The sequence below is a fragment of the Oryx dammah genome, unplaced genomic scaffold (assembly GCF_014754425.2).
Source record: "Oryx dammah isolate SB20612 unplaced genomic scaffold, SCBI_Odam_1.1 HiC_scaffold_23, whole genome shotgun sequence".
Lineage (NCBI taxonomy): Eukaryota > Metazoa > Chordata > Mammalia > Artiodactyla > Bovidae > Oryx > Oryx dammah.
Window position 1 is genome coordinate 58,026,482 of NW_024070207.1, and position 25,972 is coordinate 58,052,453.

At 62.7% G+C, this 25,972-nt stretch overlaps 1 protein-coding gene across 5 annotated transcripts; it reads right to left on the bottom strand.

The window, feature by feature from the left end:
* On the bottom strand, positions 1 to 25,051 carry FLNA (filamin A). 5 transcript variants are annotated; one of them, XM_040265448.1, is made up of 48 exons: positions 24,948 to 25,051; positions 21,599 to 22,007; positions 18,320 to 18,568; positions 18,134 to 18,231; positions 17,864 to 18,011; positions 17,302 to 17,420; positions 17,130 to 17,207; positions 16,874 to 17,036; positions 16,597 to 16,797; positions 15,947 to 16,084; positions 15,738 to 15,861; positions 15,485 to 15,621; positions 15,191 to 15,384; positions 14,997 to 15,110; positions 14,762 to 14,905; positions 13,765 to 13,888; positions 13,521 to 13,681; positions 13,343 to 13,433; positions 13,079 to 13,248; positions 12,686 to 12,803; positions 12,332 to 12,594; positions 11,515 to 12,112; positions 11,256 to 11,429; positions 11,007 to 11,169; positions 10,769 to 10,929; positions 10,510 to 10,680; positions 10,007 to 10,130; positions 9,759 to 9,915; positions 8,966 to 9,155; positions 8,786 to 8,809; positions 6,325 to 6,572; positions 6,122 to 6,217; positions 5,835 to 5,937; positions 5,606 to 5,746; positions 5,371 to 5,499; positions 5,016 to 5,189; positions 4,751 to 4,912; positions 4,450 to 4,653; positions 4,221 to 4,373; positions 3,982 to 4,104; positions 3,595 to 3,861; positions 3,326 to 3,463; positions 3,043 to 3,158; positions 2,380 to 2,512; positions 1,492 to 1,668; positions 1,109 to 1,327; positions 820 to 1,023; positions 1 to 487 (listed from the first exon to the last, which is right to left on the bottom strand). In XM_040265448.1, the coding sequence occupies exons 2-48, from the start codon at positions 21,969 to 21,971 to the stop codon at positions 300 to 302; spliced, it is 7,944 nt and encodes a 2,647-aa protein (XP_040121382.1). In that variant the 5' UTR covers positions 21,972 to 22,007; positions 24,948 to 25,051; the 3' UTR covers positions 1 to 299. The 5 variants fall into 5 exon arrangements, with proteins under 5 accessions (XP_040121382.1, XP_040121381.1, XP_040121379.1 ...); XM_040265447.1 differs by having other exon boundaries at positions 16,597 to 16,800; XM_040265445.1 differs by having other exon boundaries at positions 16,874 to 17,207.
* Positions 25,052 to 25,972: the final 921 nt, after the last annotated feature.

The following is a 25,972-nucleotide window of genomic DNA, read 5'->3' on the forward strand; positions in this document are numbered from 1 at the left end:
TCAGGAGAACGGAAGCAGAACTTTTATTCCTCTTGGCTAGGGGAGAGAACTAGCGGGCAGGTGTGCATGGCCCCCCCCTTCACCCCTTCCAGAACCAAAGAAGACAGGCAGGCTGCCTCTGCTCGCCTCTCTCCTTTGCCCATGTGGAGGCAGGTGAGCGCAGCACAGGGCAGGGTCAGGCTGCAGTGACGGGGTGGCCAGGGCTGGCCGGGGCTGGGGCGGGTGCTGCTTGGGTGGCGAGGGGCAGGCGCAGGGGCACTTCTCATCCTGGGAGCTGGTGGCTGGCAGGCGCACAGCACTCAGGGCACCAGGACTCGGTAGGGGCTGCCCGGGATGTGCTCGTCACCCCACTTGACCACCAGAGTGTACTCCCCCTTGTCCTTGAGCAGGTAGGACACACTGTAGAGCCTGCTGCCCACGTGTTTCACCAGGATCTCCTCACAGGGCATCCGGGGCCCATGCACGCCAACCAGCAGCATGTTGTTGCCTGGGAGAGGGGCCAGGGCCTCACTGCCAGGCCCCAAGCTCCCTCCCATCAGTGGTGACTGCAGCGACCCGCTTTGTTCCTGCCCTGGGTCCTCCCCTTCCCACCTTGCCTGTTTTGGGGTGACAGCCCTTCTTAAAAACAGCCAGCACCCTGTCCCCCCAGAACAACCAAAGAACCTGCAGTTCCTCCAGGGCCCTGGAGGGCAGAGGAACTAGCAGGGGGGCCCAGAAGGCCCCCAAAGAGGCCTTCCCACCCGCTCTTTCCCAGGCACGGCCTCTCTGCTTTTCTCTCCAGCCTCCCATTTTTGGAAGGGTTGGGGCCCGCACACCCACCTGCTTTGCTGCAGTCCACCGTGAAGCTGCTCTTCTGGCCCATGTAGGCCTTGCTCAGCCCCACGCCTTTGGCCAGCACCTTGCTGGCATCGGTGGGACCCGGGCCTGGGGCACTGTGCTGGGGGACGGTGGCAGTCTTGGTCAGGGAGTCCACAAACACGGACGACGTCTCATGGAGGCTGTGGTTGCTGACGAGGCGGTGACCTGCAGGGCAGAGCAGTGGACAGCCAAGAGGTGGCGGGAGTGCCCAGCAGTGGGGTGTGTAGCAGCCGTCTGGCACCAGGCTCACCTGTGACTCTGGCCTTGAAGGGGCTGCCTGCAATGTGGTAGGGGCCACCGTACTTGATGGAGATGAGGTAGCTGCCAGGTGCCATGGGGGTGTAGGTGACGCGGTAGCCCTCAGGGCACTCGTGGCAATCCATCTTCACCTTGGAAGGCCCGTCGATGGTGACTGAGAGGGCACCAGCGCCCGCATTGCTGGTGTTCACGATAAACTCAGCTGGGCTCCCTAGGGGCACGGGAAGGTAGGTACAGCTGGCCTGGCCCGTTGCCCCACCCCCCACCCCAACAGAGTCTTGTCACCTCCGCACGCCACCTGTTGTCACCAAGAGCTTGGAGAAGGGAACCCTAGTCATTGTGTTCACACACCAGAAGCCACCCACGCTGACCTACCTGTGATGCCGCCTTCCAAGCCAGCTCCATAAGCAGACACCAGGCCTGGGTCCCCTCCATGCCCAGGCTCCCCAACTCGGATCTTGAAGGGGCTCCCCGGGATGTGGGTGCCGTTGAATTTGACATCAATCAGGTAGATGCCATTCTCCCGTGGGATAAAGCGCACAGCGTACTTATCTGAGGAACAGAGAAGTAGGTGGTGGGCCTGGGGTCCCTCCTCTAAAACTGAGCAAGTGGCATGTGCCCACCAGTGTGAGTCCAGCAGGTCTCGGGGCCCAGTTAGCTTCTTCTGGGAACTGTGCTGGGCACCTTCACCCTACCGTACAGAAATCCTGAAGCCCGAGGGATGAAGCTTTAGATGCCCAAGCTCACTTTAGATGCTGCAGCATTTGGACTGAAGTCTTTTGTAAGCAAAACACCTGCTTCAATGCCTCCTTAGAAAGGCTACCCTGAATGCCATATCCACCACATGCTAACTGGGGCCCAGAGATAGGCAGGAACTTGCTCGAGGTCATACAGCCAGCAAGGGGCAGGACTCAGCCATGGATGAGTCAAACTGAGCAGCTCCTCCCACCCCCCAAGCCTGTCTGTGAGTTCCAGGCCCTGGCAGGACCAACTGCTAGTCTTGGGATCTGTCTTGTAAGAGATGGCAGGATCATGCCTCCAGAAGGTTTTGTCCTTTCTAGCAGCATGGCTGCTGAGCCCAGTCCCCAAGGGCTTGGGTCCCAGGTAGGAGGCGGGGGGCCCAGGCCCTGTCTCAGCTGCTTGCAGATTATGTGTCTTGCTTTACACTCTCAGCCTGCTTCCAGCCAGCAGGGCCGGCCCGGGGAGGCCCACTGCTCCCAGCAGTGCCCGGGTGGATGGCTAGGTGGCCGGGCAGGGCCTCACCTTGGTCGATCTCGGTGACATAGCACTCCTCCAGGGCTCCTGAGGGGCTGTGCACCTTGGCATCGATTGCCCCCTTGGCCCCATTCAGGCTGACTGCAAAAGAGGCTGGCTGGTTGACCTTTAGCCCTGACTCCTGGAAGCACAGCAGACATGGTTAGGATAGCGGAGGCTAGTCGGTGGGGGACGCAAGGGGAGGCTGGGCCCCAGAAGCAGGAGGCCCAGGGGGAGGCACTTACCCATCTGGCGTCCAAGTGGGTTTAAAGAGGGAGAGCCAGCGCTTCTCGAGGGGCAGCAAGCTCCAGGCACACACCCCAAACCCCTAGCCTCACGCACTCCAGGCACACAGCGGGTAGGCGGGAAGCAGGGCGGCCCCCGGCCCACAAGCAGCACTCAGCAGCCCTGGCAGGTGGCTGTCCCTCTTTAAACCTCAGCCCTGGTGCTCAAGGGGCACAGGCTTCTGTTCAAAGCCTTTAGACCTGAGACACGAGAAAAACTCCACGCGGCCGTCAGGGATGCGTCCTGCCGACCCAGGCGTGGGCTGTTCCCGGCCAGAGCAGAAGCAGCCCGGTGCCCTGAGCTGGGCTGGCTGGGTCCCTGGACACAGGGGCTCTGGTCTGGCCGGGCACAGGAGCCCCAGGTGGGCGGTTTCTCTCAGTGCCTCACCTGAAGACTAGAAACAGTAAGGCGGCGGGCGTCACCAGACGGAGAAGCCACAGGTACCACGAAAGGGCTATCGGGGATGTGCTCCTCGTTGAACTTGACTGACACCTCATAGTCACCTGGATGGGGAGCGAGAACAAGATGGCGATGCATGCCTCCCCCGACAGCCCAAGAGGCCCTGGGGCCTCAGGGTGTTGAGAGGGGGAGAAGGTGGGGCTCTCTGTATAGACCTGGACAGGCACCCACCCCCAGGGGCAGCCTGCCGGCCCCAGCCAGACCGCAGTACCTGGCTCCTGGACCACGTAAGCCACGCCACAGGAGCCATCCTTGCGGTCCTCGAAGGAGATCTCGGCCTTGCTGGGGCCCTCGACAGCAATGGCCAGGCCCCCTGCGCCAGCTTCCCGGGTCCAAATGCTGAACTCAGCTGCAGGAAAGCAGAATGTGTCCTCATGGGGGGCTGTACTCCCCACCCCCAGCAGGGGCTGCTGGAGACTTCCTCCCTCCCACTGCACCCCCAGCCGGGAGCAGCCAGAGCCCCGAAGGAAGCAGGCCTACCTGGCACTCCAGCTTCAGCCCTTTCCAGGCCAGGGCCCCCAGCACGGACCTTGTGGGCTCCCCCTTCCCCCAGGGGCCCCACAGTGAACTGGAAAGGGCTCCCGGGCACGTGTTGGCCCTTGTACTTGACGCTGACTGTGTGCATGCCCATCTCAGCAGGCACAAAGCGGATGCAGTAGGTATGGTTCTCCCCTTCCACGATCTCGGCCTCATGGCTCTTGCCTGACGGGCTAGTCACCTGCGCTGTCATGTCCTGGATGCTAATTTCTGCAGGTGGGGGAACAGCCAGTTGAGCGAGAGACCCAGGCCACACCTCTCTGTCCAGGGGCACCCCAGAGCTGGTGCTTAGGCCTCCCTGGGACCCGCCCAGGCGGCCACGGCTCCCACCTGGGATCTTGAGGCTGAGGTCACAGTGACTACCAACATTAGCCACCGATGGGGCCCGTCGCCTGCGTGTGATGCTCTCTTTTACACGCCCCTCGCCTGTCACCTTCACGGAGAAGGGGCTGCCTGCAGGAAGAAGGCACAACCCACACCCCAGACAGGTTACCCTCTGCTGGGGGCCCCCGGGGTGTGGCATGGAGAGTCGCCCAGCAGTGGGGGAGGTGCATGGGTGCTGTACCCACCAGGCACGTGCTGGTCAGCAAACTTGATGTTGATGATATAGTTGCCAGGCTCCGTGGGGCAGTAGGTGACCCTGCATGTGCCATCCTCCAGGTCCTCTGTGTTGATGTCTACTTTGCTGGGACCCTCGATGGACAGGCTGAGCCCCCCATAGCCTGTGGACGAGACATCCCTGAGCCAGGGGGCCAAGTATGGTGGTCTGACCCCAGCTCCCAGGTCCCTGCCGCCTACCTGCATCACGTGTATCAATGATAAACTCTGCTGGCTCAAAGGTGTGGCCTTCGTGGAGGCCCTGGCCTGAGACCCGCACACGGCTGGCATCCCCGATCTCTGATTGGCTGATCACCACTGGAATGGGGCTGCTTGCCACATGCTGCCCATTCTTCTTCACGTGCACCAGGTGTTCCCCTGTCTCCTTGGGCACAAACGAGATCCCTAGGCACAGAGCGGGGCTGTCAGCCAGGGAAAGATATGCAACACCCCCCCCCCAGTTTCCCTCCCTCTCGGAAGGCCCTGCAGCCCAGCCTCTTACCCACGTGGCCGTTACGCAGCCGCTTCAGCAGACAGGGTTCTTCCCGGCCCGAGGGGGGCACCACTGTGGCGGTGAGCAGGCTGAGATCCGTCTCGGAGATGTTGATGGGGATGTCGGCTGCAGAGCCCACCTTCAGGTGGGACATGCGCATGGAGTCATCACCTGGCAGGGGTCAGTCACTGTGTGTCCAGGCACCAAGAGGGAGACCGCCCCCCCCCCCCTCCGCCAGCTGCCTCCTTTGTCACCGCTGCGGGCCGTCCCCTACCTGTGACCCTGGCAGTGAAGGGGCTGCCCGGGATGTGCTGTTCGTTGTACTTGACCAGGATGCTGTAGTCACCAGGTAACACAGGCAGGTAGGAGACACTGCACGTCCCATCCTGGTTGTCGGTGCAGCTGATCTCTGCTTTGGAGGGGCCCTCAATGGCCAGGGACAAGCCCCCTGGAGAGAGTTGTGAGTGAGGGTATGAACTGTGCCCGGGGACACTGCACCAACCATGCAAGCAGAGGCTGGGGGTGGGGTGGGGAGCCCCGTTTGGGGAACATCTCCTGTGTCCGGCACCCCCACCAGATGACGGCATCCCGCCTCAACCAGGCAGGTCACGATGAGAGCTGCTGCTCACCCTCGCCCGCATCCTTGGTATTGACGGTGAAGATAGCAGGCTTATTCACCACCCCATGTGTGAGGCCCGGCCCATAGGCTGTGACGTGGCCACAGTTGACATAATCCACGTAGAACTGTAGGGGGCTTCCTGTAGCAGGAATAGGGACCACATGGACCAGGGCCTCTCGTCATCCCCAAGTCTGTCCCACAGCCCGCCCCCCAAGGAGGTAGTCCGGCATGCTGAGTGGACGTACCTGGGATGTGCATGTTGTCATAGCGGATGTCCATCTCATGCAGGCCAGCTTCACTGGGGGCGTAGCGCACAGTCACGGTGCCATCCTTGTTGTCGGTGATGGCGGGCTGTGCCACCTTGCCTGAGGGCATCCGCACCTCCCCTGCAGGGCAGGGGGGGCCTGGGTCAGGGCAGCCCATGGGCACTCTCCGGCCTCTGTGGCTCCCTAGCCCCTTCCCAGCCGCACTCACCAGTGACCTCGCCCTTCTTGATGGTAAAGGGGATGACAAGGTCAAAGGGCCTCAGGCTGCTCACATCCAGCCCGTTGACCCCCACCAGGGGCCTTTCTGGGGCCTGCAGGGGGTGGAGACACAGAAGACCTGAGTGAGGAGCTAGAGGGAAAGGGAGTCCCGAGTGGTAGGCTCCAGGGTCCCTCCCTCGCAGATAGTGGAACAGGGCCTCACGGGACACCCAGCTGGTCCATCCCCAAGTGTCCCCGAGGGCGGGGTGAGCTGGGAGGCGGCAGGGCAAGCCATACCCAGGTCTGCTGGCCCCCCTGGGCGTAGGTATATGGTGGTGCCAGCTGCTGAGGCCGTAATGGGGGCTGTGCCGTGGGCTGGTCTCCAGCCAGAGCCTGCAGAGCAAGGCACAGAGCTCGAGGCTGTCCAAACCCGTGAGCCCCGTGGGGGCAGCAAGCCAGGTCCCCGCCCAGACCCCCACCCAGCCCTGGTCCCTCCTGACCGTCACTTGGAAGGGACTGTTGGGCACATGTTCACCACCGAAGCGCACGCAGATGACGTATTTGCCGGGCTGGGGAGCCGTGTAGAAAATGTCAAAGGTGCCATCCTCATTCTCAACCACGTCCACGTCCACCTCAGAGCCGTCAGGGGTGCACACGGTGCAGGTGACCTTGCCTTTGCCCGCCGCCTTGGTGTCCACGGTGATCACGGTCTCCTCCCCTATCTGGATGGTGGGGCCGATGCCAGCACCTGGTGGGGCAGGGTGGGTCCCCGAAGGGGGGGCCGGGGCATGAGCTTGGTGCTCAGGCCGCGGCCATCCACGTGTCAGCTGCCCAGGCCTCTTACTGCCAACCACCAAGCACAGCCAGGCCTCCCGCCCCCCAAGCTGGGATGGTGAGTGATTTCTCAGAAGGCAGGAAAGGTTCCCCTGAACCACCTCAAGCCCGGGAGTCCTGTCTCGGGGGGTATCCCCGCCATGTGGGAAAAGACCAATGGGTGGCACCCAAGAGTCTGAGAAGAAGAAGGGTCTGAAAGCCCCGAGGCCACTGCCAGGGCCTAAGCATTTGCTGCCATCTCCCCTGCCAACTTGGCCTCAGCCAGTGGTGCCCTGGACCATGCTGACTGACAGCTGAGCCCCGGGCTGCCTTCACCCCTGTGGCCATGCCCTGGCCCCCAGTGCCGTGTGCGGACGCGGTGAGGCAGAGTCCTGCTGCAGCGTGGGGCATGTGACACTTGTTCCCCACCCCTGGGGCCTGAAGTTGCAATTGGAGTTTCCTGACAACTGAGAAGGCTTGCTCGACCGGAGGCTTGCAGAGAAGGGGCAGCCGGGCATGGCTTGGTGCAAGCAGGGAACTGGGAGCAGGGAAGCAGGAAGGCAGCGGGGTTAGCACCCAGGCAGTGCAGCGCAGCAGGGGGGCCAGTACCCAGAGGGCAGGGAGGCAGGGGGCCCAAGCCAGAGCCACAGCTGCGAGGCAGTGAGAGCAGAGGGGAGGGACAGTGACGTTATGATCTGGGCTCAGCCATGGAGGCTCGGAGGGCTGGGGACCGTGAGGCCTGGCAGCGAGTGCTTTCTGGAGCCCGGCCCCTGCCAGGGAAGCAGCTGGCAACACCGAACCCACCCTGGGGCCAAGTTCAAGGGGGTCCCCAGCCGGCCACTTGGCCAGCCCCTGAACTGTCCTGTCCACTGAGGGCGCCCACTTTGCGGGGCTCCAGAACACTACGCCTGGACCCCCACCGCCCACCCCGCCCTGGGAGGCCTCACCTCACACACAGCCACACCTGCTCTCCCTGGCTCAGAACCTGGACCCACCATCTAGCAAGTGGCCTGGGCCCAAACCTCAGCTGACCCCAACTGCCTGTGCTCCCTGTCCAGCACCCAGCTCTTCAGCAGGTCTGGGCTGCTCCATCCTTGAAGCCCCCTAGCCCTGCAATTTGGCTCTCCCCTCAAGCCCCACCCACCCACCAGCAGCCTAGCCCAAGCCAGCCCTGCAACTGATACCAAAGTGACTTCGGTTCCCCAACTGGGCTCTTTGCCTCTGCTGGCACATGGCGGCCAAGGTAAACCAAGACCGCTCTCTTGGCCCCAGTCTCGACCCTGCCCCTGGTCCCCAAGGTCCTACCCCCTGGCCCAGGCACACAGGCCTGTCATCTCAGACCCTGAGGCCCCCTGGACGGAGTCATCGAACCCCTGCCACCCTCTAGCTTTCTCCAGGGCCGCCTTGGCCAAGGTCCGGGCCTCCAGCCTCCAGAGGCTCCCATATGCTTGTGGCCTCTTGCTGGCATCCCTGGCTGGGGCGGGCCTCCCCTCCCAGGTCTGGTTGGGGACCATCTGAATAACGTCACTGCTGGGAGGGGCGGGAAGGGAGGGAGGCGGGAAGAGGGGGGCCACCGAGTGCACTTTGGCACTCTGAGGCTGGGCTGGGCCCCGCCATGCTGGCCACCCAAGCAGTCAATGCTGGTGCTACGGCACTACCAGCCAGCCCCACCCACTCATGCACTGGCACCTCCCCTGACCCGGGACGCGGAGGCCCCTGGGAGGTGGGGACGGGGGTCTGTGGATCCGGCCGGGGCTGAGGACTCCCGCTGCTTGGGGGAGACCCTGGATTCAGAAGGAGGAAGTGAAAAGAGACCGGGCCTACTGCCCGCCCCCGAGACTGCCCCGGGGCACCAAGATCCCCAGACCCCAGAGCCCCCAGGGGGGTGCCTCTCAGGATGCACCTCGCCCCAAAGCTCACAGCTGCAACCCGACTTCTCAGGTGGAACAACAGAGGCCCAGAGAGGGGGAGGGCCGGAGCACTCATGCCCAGCTCCAGAGGCCTCCCTGGGCCCTAACCCTCCAGTACCCCCCCTCTGTCCCTGCCAAGAGCTGCAGCTGGAACTATCCTGGGAATCAGCCGGAAGAGGAAAGGAAGCTGCCCTCTGGGCAGAAGGGGCATTGGGAGTGGCCCCAGCAAGCAGCTTACCTAGCCCGTGACCTCCGATTGACACTGAGGTGAGAGGGCAGAGAGCAAGGAGAAAGGTCAGGTGAGTCACTCAAGGGGGCGGCCCCCACTCCCACACGCCGCCCCAAGCAGCGAGCCCTTGCACACAGGCACACCCAAGCCCCGTGCTGAGCGCCATGGCTGCTGGCACACTGGGCTCACCTGTGACGGTGCACTTGCTGGCATCCCCCGTGGGCACGGCGCGGACACGGTATGGGGAGAAGGGGATCTCATCACCACCATACTTGATGAGGATAGTGTAGCGGCCTGTCACGTCTGGCACGTAGGCTACTGTGTACGTGCCGTCGTGGTTGTCTTGGATGTGTGTCTTCTTGGGCTTGCCCTCCGGGTCCTGTGTAGCAGAGCACAGGGAAGAACAATTGGTCCAAGCTCTCCCTGGCCCGGGATTCCCTCAGGCCCTCTCAGAGGACCAAGTGTCAAGCACTGCTGCTGCAGGGTCAGCCACCATGGCCCAAAATGGCTGCCTGCATCCAGCACTGTCCTTTACTTACTTCCCCACGGGCAAGGTCCAGAAGGGAAGCCCCCGATGACAGACATGACCAGGAAACTTGGCACCTATCCTGCTTTATCCCCACAAACACTTCTCAGCCCTAGTCCTCTACCCCAGGGCCAGCCCCAGCAGGACAAGCTCCTCTGAAAGATCCCAGAGTCCCAGCCTTATACCTGGCCCCGGAGAATGTTACAGGCAGAAAAGTTGAGGCACTAAGGGCTTTAGTGACATCAGAAGTGAGCAAGTATGTGTGTGGGGGAAGCCTGGGTCCGTGACCACCATCCTAGAGGCAGGGGCCTGGCTCCCAGGGAAGACCAGAGACCCCAGACTGGCTCATCTGCCCCAGGCTGTGGACCTCAGGCCTGGGTCCCTCCCCTCCCCACCTGCAATGGACCCAGAGCTGCAAAACAGCAAGGCCAGGTGGCCCCCACGTGGCCCGCTCACCGTTATCTGGACAGCCAGCAGGCCCTCCCCAGCATCCTTGGCATCAATGGTGAACTCCACAGGCAGGCTTGCAGGCACACCCGTGGTGTTAAGCCCTGGACCGCTGGCCTTGACCTTGCTGGCGTCGTGTGTAGGCAGCACCTTAACCTTGAAGGGGCTGTCAGGCCAGGATGTTGTGGGTGGTTAGGATGGCTCTTGGTGCCCAGGCCAGGGCCCCCTCCCCTAAGACAGAGGGCCCTGCTCCTTACCTGCGGGGTACCTCTTCATCTCCATACAGCACTGAGATGCTGTAGGGCCCCTCACGGCTGGGCACATAGTTCACAGTCTGGGTGCCATCGGCATTGTCCACCACATCCACTGGCTCCACCAGGCCTGACCCCAGTCCCAGAGATAGAGTCTCATCTGGTGCTCTGGGTTCCTAGGCCCACTACACTAAAAAGCCAGATCTGAGCCATGTATACTCAGCCCCCACCCCAGGCCTAGCCCTGCCGTCCCCAGGAACAGTCCTGAGCCTCTGTGACATGAGACACTAATCTGGGTACCACCTGGGCTCTTGCCTTCTCTCCTTCCCACCTCTGCTCAGTGGTCTATGTCCTTTTGGTCCCCTTCACCAGGTCACTGGCTCTGGTGTCACCTGAGGCTCCTCTGTCAACTGCCTGCCCACCTGCGTCCCACCCCAAGGTGTGCAAGACGCCCTCCCTCAGGGGACCAGGCCCTCCTGAACTGACCCCCACACCCCACACACACTCACCTTTGGGCCCCTGCACTTTGACCTGCAGTGGGGCCATGCCAGCCTTGCTCGTGTCCACCTGGAAGGACTGAGGGAGGTTGGCACGGACCATGCCCGGGCTCAGGCCAGGCCCAGAGCATTTGACCTTGGACGCGTCTGTCACATCGTGCACAGGGACCTTGAAAGGACTGCCTGTGGGGGCCAAAAGGTGGCATTTCTGAGACAGGCTGGAGGGCAGGCAGGTGGCCCCAGCCAGACCCCAGCTGACCCGATTCCTCACCTGGCACTTGGTGGCCGCCATAAGTGACGTTAAGGCTGTAGGTGCCGGCCTCATAGGGGACGTACTCAACCGAGCAGCTGCCATCCTTGTTGTCCATGCAGGACATCTTGGCCTCGGAGGGGCCCTCGACAGCCAAGCCCAGGCCCCCCGTGCCAGCTCCCCTAGTCCAAACAGACAGTTCGTTATCCCCTGACTTCTAAGGCCCACCGCAGCCCCTGCTTCTGGGGCTCTCACCGACCTGGTCTCCACAGTGAACTTGTTGGGTTTGTTGGTGGTGCCGCTTTGGATGCCCGGCCCATGGACACGCACTCGGGAGGGGTCGCAGCCTTCAGTCACTGGCACCTGGAAGGGGCTGCTGGGCACAGGACTGCCGTCGTAGGTCACATCCACAGAGTGGAGTCCTGCAGGAGGGCGCGCTGACTTAAAATGGTCCCAGACTGCCCTGCCCCCTCACCTCCCGCGGTCCCTCTGGCACCCCGACACGCACCCTCCTCATATGGCGTGTACTCCACTTTGTACGTGCCATCGCCACAGTCCTGCACATAGGTCTCAGTCAGGTTGCCCGAGGGGTTGGCCACACGAGCCTTGACATGGGGCCCTCCAGTCTGCGTCAGAGCCCGGGCATCCACACTGAACTCGGTGGTGGCTTCTCGGAAGACACCTGTCGGGGGGGACGTGAAGAGGAAGACGGGGGCTCCAGGGACCCCAGTTCCCCCGCCCCCATGTCCCACGGCAGAGCCTCGCACCTTGGCCCTCAATCCCGGGCCCGTAGCACTGGATGCCCGAGGTGTCCACTGCGGGCTCCACCTGCAGCTTGCTGGGGAAGTTGGGCACGGGCTGGCCACCGTATTTGATGGTGACGGTGTAGGCCCCAGGACACAGGGGGATGTAGGTGATGGTGTGCGTGCCGTCACCGTGGTCCTGGATGTGCACCTCGGCCGGCAGCCCCGCCTCGGAGCGGATCTCAATGGTCAGCTCCGCGCTGCCCGCGCTTGAGCAGTCCACATGGAACTGCCCGGCCTCCCCAGCCGTGGCCCGCTCCAGCCCGGGGCCCGAGCACTTGACCTTGGACGGGTCGAAGCAGGGAACCACGTGGGCCTTGAATGGGGAGCCGGGGATGTGGGTGTCAGCGAAGAGGATATTGATGTTGTAGTCCCCGGGCTCAGTGGGCACATAGGACACAGAGCATGTGCCATCCCCGTTGTCCAGGCACTCGAGCTGAGCTTCACAGGGGCCTTCGACTGTCAGGCCCAGGCCGCCTGTGCCGGCACCCTTTGTGTCGATGGTGAAGCGGGCAGGAGACCCTGCACTGCCCCCCTGCAGCCCCGGCCCGAAGGCTTTTACCTGGGGGAAGAGAGGCGGGTCAGGAGCCCAAGCTACACCAGCTCTCTCACCCTTGACCCTCAGACCCCAGCCTGACTCCATCTGTCTCTCTTCTCGTTCTGGTTTCCCTCCCCTACCAGGAGGGCACAGGCCCGAGCAGGGCCCTCGCTCAGAAGGACCAAAAGGAGAAGGAGTAAGGTCCAAAGCAGACATGGGCTGTGGCCCCGGCAACCCCCTTACCTTGCTAGGCTTGGTGGGGGGCACGGCTTCCAGGGAAAAGGGGCTTCCGGGCACAGGTATGCCGTCATAGGTCACCTCAACCTCGTAGGGCCCCTCCTCACGGGGCACAAAGCGCACCACGCTGTTGTCAGCCCCGAGGCCTGGCTCCACCTTGCAGGGAACTGCTGCCCCTGAAGGGCCCACGATCTTTGACAGCACTTTGCCCTGGCCACCGGCGCCCTTGGACTTGACCGTGAACTCCTGGTCTTTGCCAACATCCACCTCTGTTGAAGCAATGGGGGGAAGACAGGACTATGAGGCCACTTAGGCAGCCTGGGCATTGCCAGCAGCTATGCCAGGGCCCCAGCAACTTACTTTCTCCTAGGCCGGACACCTTGATCTTGCTGAGGTCCAGGCTTGGAGACACTCCCACTGAGAAGGGGCTTTTGGGAATAGCATCGCCTCCGTAAGTGACATTGATGCCCACTGGGCCCTGAGAGGGGTACAGAAGACAGGGTACAGAAGACAGGGTCAGAAGTCATGGCTGAGCTCCCCTGTCCTGTGCCTTTCCAACTTGGGCATGGGGGTTGGGTGGTCAGAGACATTGGACCCTCCAACTGCTGTGCCCACTCTGTCCCAGGTGAGAAACCAGAGTGGGCACAAAGTCTCTTGGAGCCAGCCACCCAGCCCACCACACGAAGGGGCCCACAGGCTCAGCAGGTGTACAGACAGGTGTGGCCGCAGGGGATTATCAAGGGAGCTGGCTACCTGCTGCACAGGCGTGTACTTGACAGTATAGGTGTTGTCATGATGGTCAATGATGTCCACATCACGCACTGCATCCCCTTTGGCCAGCCCCGAGAACTGGACATCCAGCTTGCCTTTGCCGGCAGCCTTGGTGTTGACCGTGAAGTGGGTGGGTTTGCCGAGCTCGACCCCTGAGGAGACACAGCAACCCTCTAGGGGCTCCTGCATGCGCACATACATACCCCGTTCGGAGCCCCGACCTCCCCACAGGGTCCCCGTCCTCACCGGTGCGACTGAGGCCGGGACCCTCTGCCTTAACCTTGCTGGCATCATGGGAAGGCTCCACCTTGACCCGGATGGGGCTGGTGGGCGTAGCCTGCAAGGGGTGGGAGGAGAAGGGCTGAGAGGTGAGCAGCACCCCAACACCCAGCCATCTTTGGGGGCCAGGAGCAGCAGCACCCACCTGGTCAGCAAAGAGCACCATGATGGTGTAGCTGCCAGCCCCGCGGGGGGTGTACTTGACCGTGAAGGTGTCGTTGTCGTTACGGATGATGTCGAAGTCGATGTCGGCCTCGGCAGGGCCCACCACGCCTGGGGCACACTTGATGCCAATGCTGACGTCACCTGCAGTGGAGGAGAGCATGGGGCTAGGGACCTCACAGGGACACCGTGCCCACCGGCCACCCACTCCTGAGGCAGGGAGTTACCCTGGCCAGCCTCTGTGCAGTCCACAGTGAAGTAGGTGGGCTCATGAGCCTTGAGTCCTGTCTTGGCCACTCCTGGGCCATACACCTTGACCTTGTTCGGGTGGCTGCCAGCGCCCACATTCACCTGCAGGGCACAGGGGCAAGTGCAGGGTCACAACCAGCCCGGAGGACAGGCAGGGGCTTTCTGACCCACCGCTGGCGGGCACGCAGAGTGGCACCACCACCCTCGGAAATCATTTGATGGCCCCTCAAACACAAGCAGACTTCCCTGGTGGCTCAGAGTGTAAAGTGTCTGCCTACAATGCTGGAGACCTGGGATTGACCCCTGGGTCGGGAAGATCTCTGGAGAAGGAAATGGCAACCCACTCCATTATTACTGCCTGGAAGATCCCATGGATGGAGGAGCCTGGTGGGCTACAGTCTGTGGGGTTGCAAAGAGTCAGATACAACTGAGCAACTTCCCTTTCCTTTTCCAAACACAAGCAACCATATGATGCTGCAATTCCATTTTTTGGTATCTATCCAACCAGAGACACGAGATCACTCGTCCCCTCTAACACTCATTCTGGACCATTCATAGCACAGCTCCTGCCAACCAAAAGGTGAAAAAACTCCCAAATGTCCATCAACAAATGACTGGAAACAGAAAACGTGGTCTATCCACACAATGGTATATCATCCAGCCGTTGAGAGGCAAGAAGCAATGACTCATGATATACAGGCCACAGGGGATACGAGTCCATCCCCACCCAGCCAGAAAGCAGAGAGAGGAGAGGCTGCTTAGGCCAGGGCAGGGGGCCTTTGGAGGGTTGCCGACTTTCTTTAGAGGGTGGTGAAAATGGCCTCATCTTCCATTGTGGTGCTGGCTACACAACTCGGAACTCACCCAAAACCACCAAGTTGGATATTGGAAAGGGGTCGACTGTATGGCGTGCAAGTTTCATCAGAGTTGTATCAAATGAAGCAGGGGCCCCAGGGAAGCAGACTAAAGGCTCACCCGGAAGGGGCTGTTGGGGATGCTGACGCCTCCCCAGGACACCATGGCCGTGTGTTTCACCGGCTTCCGGGGCACATAGGAGCAGCTGTAAGTGCCGTTGCCATTGTCCTTGACTGTTGCCTCCACTGGGCAGCCCTCATTGTCCTGCAAAGTGGGCGGGAGCTAGAGGCCTCCTGGTCAGTGACCAGGTCTGGGTGCCTGCCCACCCTGCTTCTGGCACAGGGGAGCACCTCACCTGGACTTGGACCTTGAGAGGAGCCTTCCCGCCATGCTTGGCATCCACTGTGAACTCTGCCGGCTTGTTCACAGCCACGCCAGTCTTCTCCAATCCAGGCCCACGTGCCTTCACCTGATGGGAGGCCACCCAGTTCTCAGGGCACAGAGTGTCGGCCCCCTCAGGCCCCCCACCCAGCGGCACATGCTCTTTACCCTGTCTGGATGGAAATCCTGGGGCGCGTCACGGATGTCAGCCATGAAGGGGCTGAGACGGATGTCCTCACTGTTGCATAGCACGTGCACCGCGTACTCACCGGCCTCCTGTGGCCAGTAGCGCACATCACAGGAGCCATCGCCCTTGTCGTCACACTCAATCTTAGCTTGCGATGGGCCCTCCACCGAGAAGCCTGACAACAGCCGCCAGCTCGTGAGGGCCCTGGAGCCCCGGGAGGGTGGCCCTCGCCAGCCTCTGCCCCCGGGGTACCCCCATTGCAGCCACCTACTCACCCAGGGTGCCCACGTCGTCACCAATGGCCTCCACAACAAAGTCTGCAGACTTGCCAACGACACCGCCCTCCAGCCCAGGGCCCCATGCCCGCACTTTCTGATTGCCGCACTCGGTGCCCACTTTCACCTCGAAGGGACTGCAAGGAGAGAGCCACCCAGGGGAGTGCCGAAGGCCCCATCCTGGAGGCGGGCTGGCCCGAGCCCTGCAGGGGAGGAGGTGTGCCACCTCTAAAGCGCTCATCCAGGGCCTCACCTGCGCCCAATATTTTGGCCACCCCACGTGATCGTGACGGTGTATGTGCCAGGGATCATGGGGTAATACTCGAAGCCATAGACACCATCACCCAGGTCCTTCTGCTTCACACGCTCTTCGCCCTCTGTCAGAGACAAGGGGAGGCCTCAGGCCTGCTGAGCAGTGGCCAGGGGCTGGTATCGCCCTACCCCAGCCACAGGCCAACTTACTGGGGCCCTTGACGGTGACCTTCAGCTCTCCGCTGCCCGCTCCCTTTGTGTACACTTTGAAGTCGGCTGTCTCCTTCACTCGCACACCCTTGGGCTGAAGACCCCGGCCGACAGCGCGGCAGGCACCTGGGTTACAAGCTGTGAGCAGAGGACTGCTTGAGCTGCTGGGAACTAGTGCAGAGAGATCCCCTCCCTTGTCTCCCACCAGACTGGGCCGGTGGGCTGCCCGGGATAGTGAAGGCCGTGTAAGAAAGAACTGGAAGGGACCATGACCCAAGGACCTGGGGCTCAGGCCCAGACGTGGCAGGCCTCCTTCCCTGTGCTCCATCCACACCAGCTCCCCCCGCAGCCCCCACACCCAGCCCACCCACCCCCGACCCCTGAGGAAGACAGATCCAAGTACCGTTGACCCTGTGAGCAGAGCAGAGAGCAGCAGGTTTCTAGACAGCTGGAGCGAGCTCTTCCGAAGGTGAAAGCGTGGAGAGAGAGAGAGAGGGAGAAGGCGAGAGGAGGAGGAGGAGGCCCCAACAGTGGAAGCACAGACGTCCCGGGAGCCAGGGCAGGGCTGCAGCAGCACGTGCCCAGCTGCCCCCATCCAAGACCACCCGGCTGGAGCTGTGCCCTGTGGAAGGCAGCTGGGGCTGGCCTACCTTGGCCCACAGTGACTGTGTAGGGGCTGCGAGGGATGGGCACCCCAGCGAAAGTGACGTGCACCATGTGGACGCCCTCCACGCTGGGCTGGTAGCTGCAGCGATACGTGCTGTCGCCCCGGGCCTCCAGCTGAGGCTCCACGGTACCCTTCTGGCCTGCTGGGTCCTGGATCACCACCTCCACCTCACCCATGCCCGCACCTGCTGGGAAGCAGCGGCTCAGTTTCCAGCCTCTCATCCTCCCATGGGCCTGCTGGCCTTAGCACCCTCCGCTCACCGGCCGTGAAGATCTCAAAGTAGGTGGTCTTGTTGGCGATGTTGCCGCTGGGCTCCAGGCCAGGGCCCTGGGCAGTCACTTTGCTGGCATCTCCCTGGGACTTGTCCACATACACCTCAAAGGGGCTCTTGGCAATGTGCTGGCCGGCAAAGAGCACGGTGACCTGTTCCCAGGAGGGGCAGGCCGTGAGGCCAGGGTTGGGGTCCCCTCTGGCCACAGCTTTTGCTCCCAGCCTCCCCTCAGGCTGAGGACTCACCTTGTGAGTCCCCGTCACCTCGGGGACATACCAGACAGAGAAGGTACGGTTCTTGTCGTTATTGGCGGTCACTTTGGCCTAGGGTGGGAAGGAGCCTGTGAGTCTTTGTTCGGAGCAGCCCCCGGCACACAGAGGCCTGGCAACGCGAGGCCCTACCTGCTGGCTACCTTACCTCCTCCTGGTGCCCGGCCGGGTCCTCCACGTATACCAGCACCTCTCCCTGCCCGGCGCTTCTGGTCTCCACAGTGAACTCTGCCCTCTTCTTTACCATGTTGCCCGTAGGCTCAATGCCTGCCCGGGAAGGGTGAGGAAGCCACGGGTTGGCCGTCAGGGCCACCCCTCACCTACACAGGCTCAGCACCCCTCCCTATTCCCTTCTGAACTGGTGCTCTTGTGCAACAGGCCTGGGCCTGTTTTCTAGAATGCTCGCTTGAGCGTGCCGGGACTCGGGCTCCTGTCAGATAACCTGGCTGGGTCTCAACTTCACTTACAGCAAAGCGGATGGGTCCTTACTCCCTAAACACACTCTGCCTTGGGTGGGTGTGACATGGGGAACATCCAGCCAGGGGCTGCTTTTGATCAGCCCTGACCCACTCCTGTCTGACTTGCAGAGGGCAGTTGATAACCCGGCGGCCATGTGATGGAAGATTCCCAAGGAGCTGACATTTCCCAGAGGATGCGGCCCCACGGGGAGAAGGTGACCTCACAGGAACACTCCTGCCTGGCTCCCTCACCTGGCCCGTAGGCTCGGGCTTTCTTCGGGTTGAGTTTGGGCCGCAGGGGAGCCCCCGGTTTCAGCTTGGCCTTGGGGAACTGGGACAGGTAGGTCATGACAGAGTGCTCATCCACGTTGGGGTCCACAATCTCCTCGGGGGTGATTACCTTCACAGACAGAGGGAGGAGCCAGTGGGCCTCCAAGCCTTGGGCTCCTGGGACACTCCACCTCTCCCCATGGGGACCTCGGCCCCCATGCAGACCCCGCTGGCCAGAGTAGGGGGGCATACCTGAGGGATGCCCAGCCAGTCATCAGCTTGTTGCATGGCTTCCCGTGCATTGTTCACGGGCTTGCTGGCATCCCAGGAATCCCAGTCAGGGCACAGGCCTGCAGATGGAGGAAAGTCGTCAGTCTAGGGACCACGGGACCTCGCCACAGGCTGTCCCCTTCACCCCCAACACCCGACACCCCTCACCCGGGGCACAGCTGTCGACCAGGGCGCCCAGGGCTCTGCCGCTCTGCCAGTCGCGGCTGAAGTTGGTGATGGGCAGCTGTGGCAGCTTGTTCTGGATCCAGCCCAGCAGCCTCTGCTTGGGGGTCTGCTTCTTGGCCTCCTCGTCCTCCTCCTCATCCCACATGGGCATGGAGATGGAGTAGTGCAGGATCAGGGTCCAGATGAGGCCCAGGATCAACTTGAGGTTCCCGTCCACGATGGCCTTGCTGTCTGCAAGGGCAATGAGTGGCAGCACTGGGTGGGCACGGCTGACCCGGGGGGGGGGTGCTAGGCACAGGCACAGATGCATGTGCACACACGGCTTCGGGGGTGGGGGTACAGAAGTGCACACACGAGACAGCAGGCCACTCCAGGCACTGGCGAGTGTGGGAGACAGCAGGCCCCAGGGAGGAGGAGGAGGCCTCCGTGAGGCAGGGTGGGGTGCAGGTGCCTGTGAGAGTATCAAAGAAGTTCAGGGGTAAAACCCCCCAGACATGCAGTGCCAATACAGCACAATCAGGGGAGCTGCCAGAAGCCCCGGGGCCATGGGGGCCCAGAAGACGGACAGGCGACAGAGGCTGCAGACGGGGCCCCGATCCCCAAAGATGGTTCCAGAGAGAGAGAGTGGATGAGTGCTTTGCAGCTGCCCAGGCCCCTCTCCAGAGGTCTCCAAGGAAGGGGCAGGGGGAACAGCTGGACCCCGAGGCCTTGATGCCAGGGCCCCTGGGCGGGCACTGGGGAAGAGGAAGGCAATTGGGGGTTGGGTTGGGAAATACAACTGCTGGCCCAGGGTGGGGGCGTGAATGGCTGAGGCTGGGGAAGTTGGGCAAGGACCCTTTGGGTGGAGGGTGTGAACCCCCACCTGCCCCCACTTCCTTCATGCTCACTCCTCCCCTGACAGAGCCAGGCTGGGGGTTGGGCCATTGGCCTGGTGCAGGGGAGGGGCTGGGCGCCCCAAGGAACCAGCGGTCTGGCCCTGACTCACTGGGGCCCAGCAGGGATGGCCTGCCAGCTGGGATGCCAAGCAGGACACATTCCAGGGGCCCCCTCACCCAGCCCGGTGGGGGTGGGGGTGGGGCCCGCCAGCCTGGGTTGGGTGCCCAGGGCCCCTCGCTTAGCAGGGGGTTGTGGGTGGGGTCCCAGAGTCCCGCTGTCTCAGCAGTAGGCTCAGCCACTGCCCGCCCTCCTCACCACTTATCAGGCCGCTGGGCTGCAGGCGGGTGGCCACCAAGCTCACCACAGGGGAAGTGGTTAGGGCAGGCACCCTGCACCCCATCACCATGGCAACCCCTCAGGGCCCCACCCAAGGCCCTTCTGGGTGTCAGTCTCAAGCGCTTGGGGACTGGGGCTTAGGGCTGGGCCTGAGAACACAGGAGGGCCGCTTATCTTTGGAATCCCTGCTGATGGGTTCCACTCACCAATAATCAGGAGAAAATGCTTGTCCAGCAAGTCAACTGGGGGGTGGGGACCAGGCAGCCTCTGAACCCAGCAGGCTGCACCTCAAAGACCAGCTCAACACCACTCAGAGCAGAGTGGCCCCCCAGTTCTCGATGGGGGGCTCATCCCAGTCCTATACCACTGCCTCTTACTATTGCCAAGTGGCAGGAAAGGGGGTCTCAGGCTAGGGATGACTGGAAGGCTCAGAGAAGACCAAGTACACGGGAGCACTTGTGCTTTCCCACCAGGTTCCCATCCCCAGAACCCTGAGCCTGGCACCAGAGCCCTCGGGAGGCCTGAGGTCCACCCAGACCCACTAGGGTACACAAAAGGCCAAGCTCATCGGTCCTCCTGGGGCTGGGCCCTCCCCCTGGTCCATAGGAGGCTGGCCCAAGCCGTCCCATCCAACTCACAAAAGAGGGCTGGAAGGACTGGGCTGAGAGTTGAGAGACTGACTGGTTGGATGGCCCCGCCCCATCCCACCCCCTTTCCCCAGCCCCGGGGCCAGCCTGCCCCCTCCTTCCCCTAATCACTGCTGCTTTCCAACATTTTTTTGCCTTATATGGCAAAGCTCTGGGAACTAGGCCTGCTCCAGCCAGCTCACAAGAGGAGGAGAAGAAGGGCGGGTTGGGGGGGGAAGACCCCCCCCAGACAACTGGGGTGTGGCTCGCCTCCCCACATCCGGTTGCCCCCCCACCCAAGGCTCAAAGATGACTCAGCTTGGCTAGACTGAGTATGGGACTGGGGGGTGGGCCTCGGCCTGGACTTGCATTCCAGAAAAAGAGGTGGGGCCCTTGAGACCTGCTCAGAGTGATTGGGGGCACCTGAGTCTTGGTCCCTCACTTTCTCAGGCTCAGCGTGGACCAGGGCAGGGCTGCAGGGGCCGCTGGAAGTTCTCTTTGACTGCTGAAGAAAATAAAGCTGGTGCCCCTTTGCTCCCTGTCTCACATCGCCGCCCCCACCCCCAAAGTCACCAGTTCTGGTGCCGGTCCCTGTGTGGCTCCCATCTTGAGAGGTGCCTGGGAATGATGTGGTAGGCCTGGTCAGTGCCAGCCTCACCAGCCCAGTGACATGGACACTGGGCTGGCAGTGAGCCCAGCACATGTTGGAGTACCTCCCAGCGAACCCCTGTATTCTAGATGCAGAAAAGCAAGTCCTACATGGAAGCAAGAGTTTGGCCCGCAATCAACAGTAACTGGGTGTCTAAGCAACTACAAGGCAGCACCCAAACCTATCTCAGGTGCTGTTTGGCTAGCTATGGTCCTCTCTGGGCCCCGAGAGCCCAAAAGGAGATCTAAACTTGGAGCAATCTTCAGTTGAGGGGTCCTAGACAATGGGACCCACGGCTCCAAGCCTCTGTTTAGGAACCACAAAGGTGTCTGGAGGCCCAAGAACCGTCTCCCAACTGCTATAGGAGATGGAGAGTCCTGGCCTCCCCCTCGTTAGAGATGGGGCGCTGGGCGTACGGCCAGAGCTTGGCTAGTGCCCACCGCACCGCCTTCCCACTCCCCCCCCTACCCCGCCCCGGCCCTCTCCCACCGCGGGCGCAGCGGCAGGGGCGCGGCCTGTGGAGGATGTGAGCTCAGCCTGGGCGTGGGCCAGCCGGGGACCGGCGGGGGGGGGCGCGTAGCGGTCCGCACGCACCGCTGGGTTGTGAGCCTTTGTTCTCAAGGCCCGCACGCAGCTGGGCGGCCCCGAGGGTCCCCGGGGCAGCGCCGCAGCTTAAGGGGATGTCTGCGAGGGGTCGGCTCGGGGAAGAGGGGAGGACGCGCGGAAACCCCCGCCCTCGCCCCGCCAGCGCCACCGGGCGGCCCGCGCCCTCACCGATGGACACGAGCTTGATGCTCTCGCGGTCCAGGAACTCGAGCGCCACCGACACGTTCTCGAGCTGCATCTGGCGGAAGGTCGGCCTCTGGTTGTGCTTGCGGTGCATCTTCTTCTGGCTGAGCACCTCGAGCAGTGCGATAAGCCGCAGCCCGTCGCTCAGGTCCGTCTGCAGGTTGGCGATGCGCTTGCTCACGCACTTGAGGTGCTCGTTGCACCAGCGCGTGAACGTGTTCTGCTGGATTTTCTTCCACGGCGCATCCTCCGCCAGGTCCTTCTCGGTGGCCGGCATCTCGGCGTCTCGTGTGTCGGCGCCGATGCCCAGAACCGCGCCCGCAGCGCTCTGGCCCGCCCGAGAGTGGGAGCTACTCATTTTGAGGCGCGAGGAGCCGATGGGCGGTGCTGCAGCCTAGACGAGGGGACGGCCCTTTAATTAAAGTCGCAGGCACCTCAGCGAGCGCAGGGCGAGGCAGACAGCTGAGGTTGCGCTGCGGTGAGAGCGAGCCCTTTAAATGCCGATGGAGGAGGGGCCAGGAGGCGGGGCCTCGGCGGGGTGGGGCTTCGGGGCCGCACCCGCCCCGCCCCTCCCCACCCGTTGGAATGCCCCCCTGAGTCCCCCCCGCCCCGCCTCTTTGACCCGATCCCCAGGCACCGGGAAGGGTCGTTGGCCCCGGAGCGGGCGAAGCTGCGAGGAAATGCTGAGGTCTCCCTCCCGCGCTGTAGGAGACGCTGCAGCGATGCAAGGCTGAGCAACGTCTAGAGCGGGGGACCGCTTGGCCTGCAGCGGGCACACCATACAAGGGACTTTCCTTCCCCAAGGCCCCTGCGGGGGGTGGCTCGCCCTCCGTGAGTCACGTGGACTCCGCTCGGTCCCCGCCGCCCCCTCCCCCCCAACCTCCGGCGCTCAGGGGTCCCTGGCCGCGCCACAGCCAGCCGCCTCGCCGGCAGCCGAGAGAAAGGGCCCGATCCGTAGGCTCTGCTGCCCGCGCCGGGAGTGCGTGCGCCACGCCAGGGAAGCCCGTAGCCGCCCGACCCTAAGCCGCCCCCCAGACCCTCAGAACCCCTGCCCTGCACGCCTTCCCGCTCTGCGGGATCCTGGCCTGCGCCCGCCGGTCCCAACCGCCTCCCTCCCTCCCCCCTGCACCCCAGAGGAAATGGGGCACTGGGCCAGGAGGCCACCAGCGCTCCAGGAGCCAGCAGCCTTGGAAGGGGCCCGGGCATGCCAATGGGCACTGGCACGGGGCGCCCTGTGATGCAATGCATGCAGAGATGGCGGGTAAGCCTGCCTCACCCACCGGCAGTCCACCAGAGGCGCGAGGGGCTTCCCCTCCATGGCTGGGATGGCCCCTGAGCCCAGCGTGACCCAGGAGGCTGCCAGAGGGACCTGCCCCGGGCTTCTGATAATGCACTCTGAGCACCTGGGTCTCAGTGGACTTCAGGGTCGTGGGAGAACAGAGGAGGCCTCCCGGACAGGGGGGCCAGGGGATTGAGGGGGGCAAACCATGAAAGGCAGCCGGGGCCTGCCGTGGAGCCAGGACTGGGTACTGGGGACCTATTCGCTCAAAATACATTTTCTTGTAGATAACTGGAGACTATGGGGGGCGATACTAAGACCAACAAAGGCACAGAAGCAAGAGGCCTGTCGGGGACAGTCACTGCCACCTTCTTCAATCTGGAGAAGCCAGCCTACTGGTGGCTTCGTCCCCAGAGTGGACTCACTTCCCTCGGTCCTGTGTCCTTCCCCTCTGCAGGATATTTCCTTCTTCACATCTTTTTTTTTTTTTTCCCAGAAACGCATGTCTCTGTCCCTCCTGCTTGGTACTTAGATCGAGTTTCCTACTAGCAAGTACCTAAGTTCTCTGCTAAAGACCAGTGGGAAAGGAGCCCCTAGGTCAGCATGCCCAAATAAGGCCAACTCTCACAGCCCTGGGGACTGTGTCACCCACAGTAGGGCTGCAGTCAGCACCTGGCCTCCAGCATGCTCTCTTTGGGGCTGCCTGTTACCCCACACTGGTTTTTGCGCACCAGTGACATTTTTCAGTCTAAAGGCCTGACCACTTTAGACACACCTGCGCAAAACTCCACACCATGGTGTCTGGGGACTGGGATGGAGGTGGGAGGGACAGCAGTAGAGGGGGACCAGTGCAGACTCCTCCCTAACAGGCCCCACCCAAGCAGAGATGAGAGCCATCCTTCTGATCCCCTGCCCCCCCTGAAGAGCCAGCCCCCCAAGGGGGGGATCATACTGAGAATTAATTGTCACTCGACAAGTGCCATCCAGTTGCATTATCTGTGTTCTTTTCTTAATCTGCAGAGAGCAGGGAAACTGAGTCAGCGTCAGTAATCAGCAGCCAACTCCAGCAGAAAGGGGGACAGAAGCCCTGGCTGCCAGTCTTAGGCTTCTTCCCTATTTGGGGGGTGATAAGAGATGGGGCTGTAAGGAGTTCTTGTCCCCAGGGGACGTAGTATCACCACCAGGTGGCGCCCCATCCCAAAGCCCCCAGATAGGGCAGTCCCTGGAAGCTGAAATACAGCTCTTTCATATTTTCCCTTATTTGGAGTCGATTTCTTGGATGTTGTTAGACACACCCCGCCTCCCACCCCCACTCCTTCCCTCAGACCCCAAGCCAGGCCTTCCCACGGCTGGTAAAAGAGAGGCACAGGGTGGCAGGAGAGGCTGCCCAAGCCCAGGTGTGGCAGGCAGGCTGACAGCGCTCCAGGGCTGAATTCCCACCTTGACTGCCCTGCTAGGAGCCCGTGCAGGTGGGTCTCCCAGCGGCCGTCACCTACTCCTCCTGGCCCAGGAATTGGGGCGGGTGGGGGTGGGGGCAGGGGCTGGCCTTTACATCCTGCCTGGCAGTGAACATCCAGCTCAGAGCCAACCTGGGACAGGGCCCAGCCTCAAATCTAGCATGGCCAACCCCGTGTGCCCTCGCCCCAGTGGAGCGCAGCGACCCAGAAGCCAGCCCCGCACCTCTACCCAACGCAGCCACTGCCCAGAGCACTGATGTCAGGGAGGAACCGACCGTCGACATCCCTCCTGGGGGCATATTGGCTGCAAAGTGTCTTTCCAGGTGGCCTCTCGCCCTGACCCCACACAACGTCCTGCTCTCAGAGCCCTGCCTTCCCGGACAGTCATGCAGTGACCTGCCCCCCAGTTCACCCTCCCAGGGCACCCCCATGGCTGTTGGGCTCTCACACTGCGGGGCCAGACCCGGATTCCCCAGGAAACCAGGGAAGGCGGCTGCACCACCACATCCCGGCTTGCAGCTGGCCCCGGGCACCCCCCCACCAACTCCGTGAGCTGCCTGCCGACCGCTCCGCTCGGTGCCCGCCGCGGACGCCTCACCTTCTCTCCCTGCGGGCGGCCGGCGGCCGCGGGGTGGCGCCTGGCGGATCTTCCTTCGAGCCCGCGCCTGGCGCCTCGGGGCTCTGCTGGCGTCTGCTGCGCGCCGGGCGCCTCCACGCGAATGGGCCGCTGCCGCCCGCCTTCTTGTTGGCCGCACCCCCGCCCCGCACCCGGCCCGACTCGGCCCGACGAGAAAGCCTTAATTGGTAAAAATCACCCAGGAGCGGAGCGGGGGGGGGGGTTTCAGGGGGGGGCCGCGGGGGCGCGCCGTGAGCTCAGGCGCCCGGGCAGCCGGCGACGCCCCCCCACCTCTGTTGAGATGAGCTCACCCTCTGCCGACGGGGAGGGGCGGCCCGGAGGGTCTGCAGAGCCCACATCTCAGCCCAGCAGCGAAGGCCACCTCCTCCGGGGAGCTGCCCAGTCTTGCGCCGCACCCCCACCTTAACCCCAAGACTGGGGCTGGTCGGGCAACTTGGATTCTACCTTGGAGGGGGAAGTGCAACAGGCCCTAGCAGGTATGCACTGAGAGCCTCCCACCTGAAAGTCTGCACGGGGGCAGGGACCTGAGCCCCAAGACAAGCCAAACAACGTCCCGGGCTGGCATGGGTTTGGCCCCTGCCCAGTGCCAGGCCTGGCCTGGAAGCAAGCAACAGAAACGGACTGAATTCTCAGCAGCACAGTTAGCTGCAGTCCTGAGGCCTGGGCATGGACAGTGGGGTGCAGCCGAGGAGCCAAGTGTCTGGGGAACTAGGTGGGCACAGCCACACCCTGGCACTGCCAGGCTCCCTCTTTGTCTTCTGCGTGCCCATTTCCTGGTATTAACAGCGTCGTATTCAGCTCAAATGTCACTTCCTCGGGGAAAGCCACACAAAGCAGTGTCTTCTCACTGTGCCCACAACCCCCACAAAGAACTGCATCTTACATCCTGAGCCAATATTTGCAGGCACACACGCAGATCGACACAAATGGCTGAAATAAACGTTCCACCAAGTGAGACTGTCCCTTACCACCTGAAAAGCACTCTG

Bases quoted from the DNA above. Each gene is read 5' to 3' on its own strand.
- FLNA (XM_040265445.1), bottom strand. From the start codon at position 21,971: ATGAGTAGCTCCCACTCTCGGGCGGGCCAGAGCGCTGCGGGCGCGGTT. The intron at 15,862-15,946 runs GTAAGTTGGCCT...TGTCTCTGACAG, and splicing joins GGTCACCGTCAAGGGCCCCA to AGGGCGAAGAGCGTGTGAAG. The intron at 13,889-14,761 runs GTGAGCCTTTAG...TGTGCCCTGCAG, and splicing joins TCCCCAACAGCCCCTTCCGG to GTGAATGTGGGCGCTGGCAG.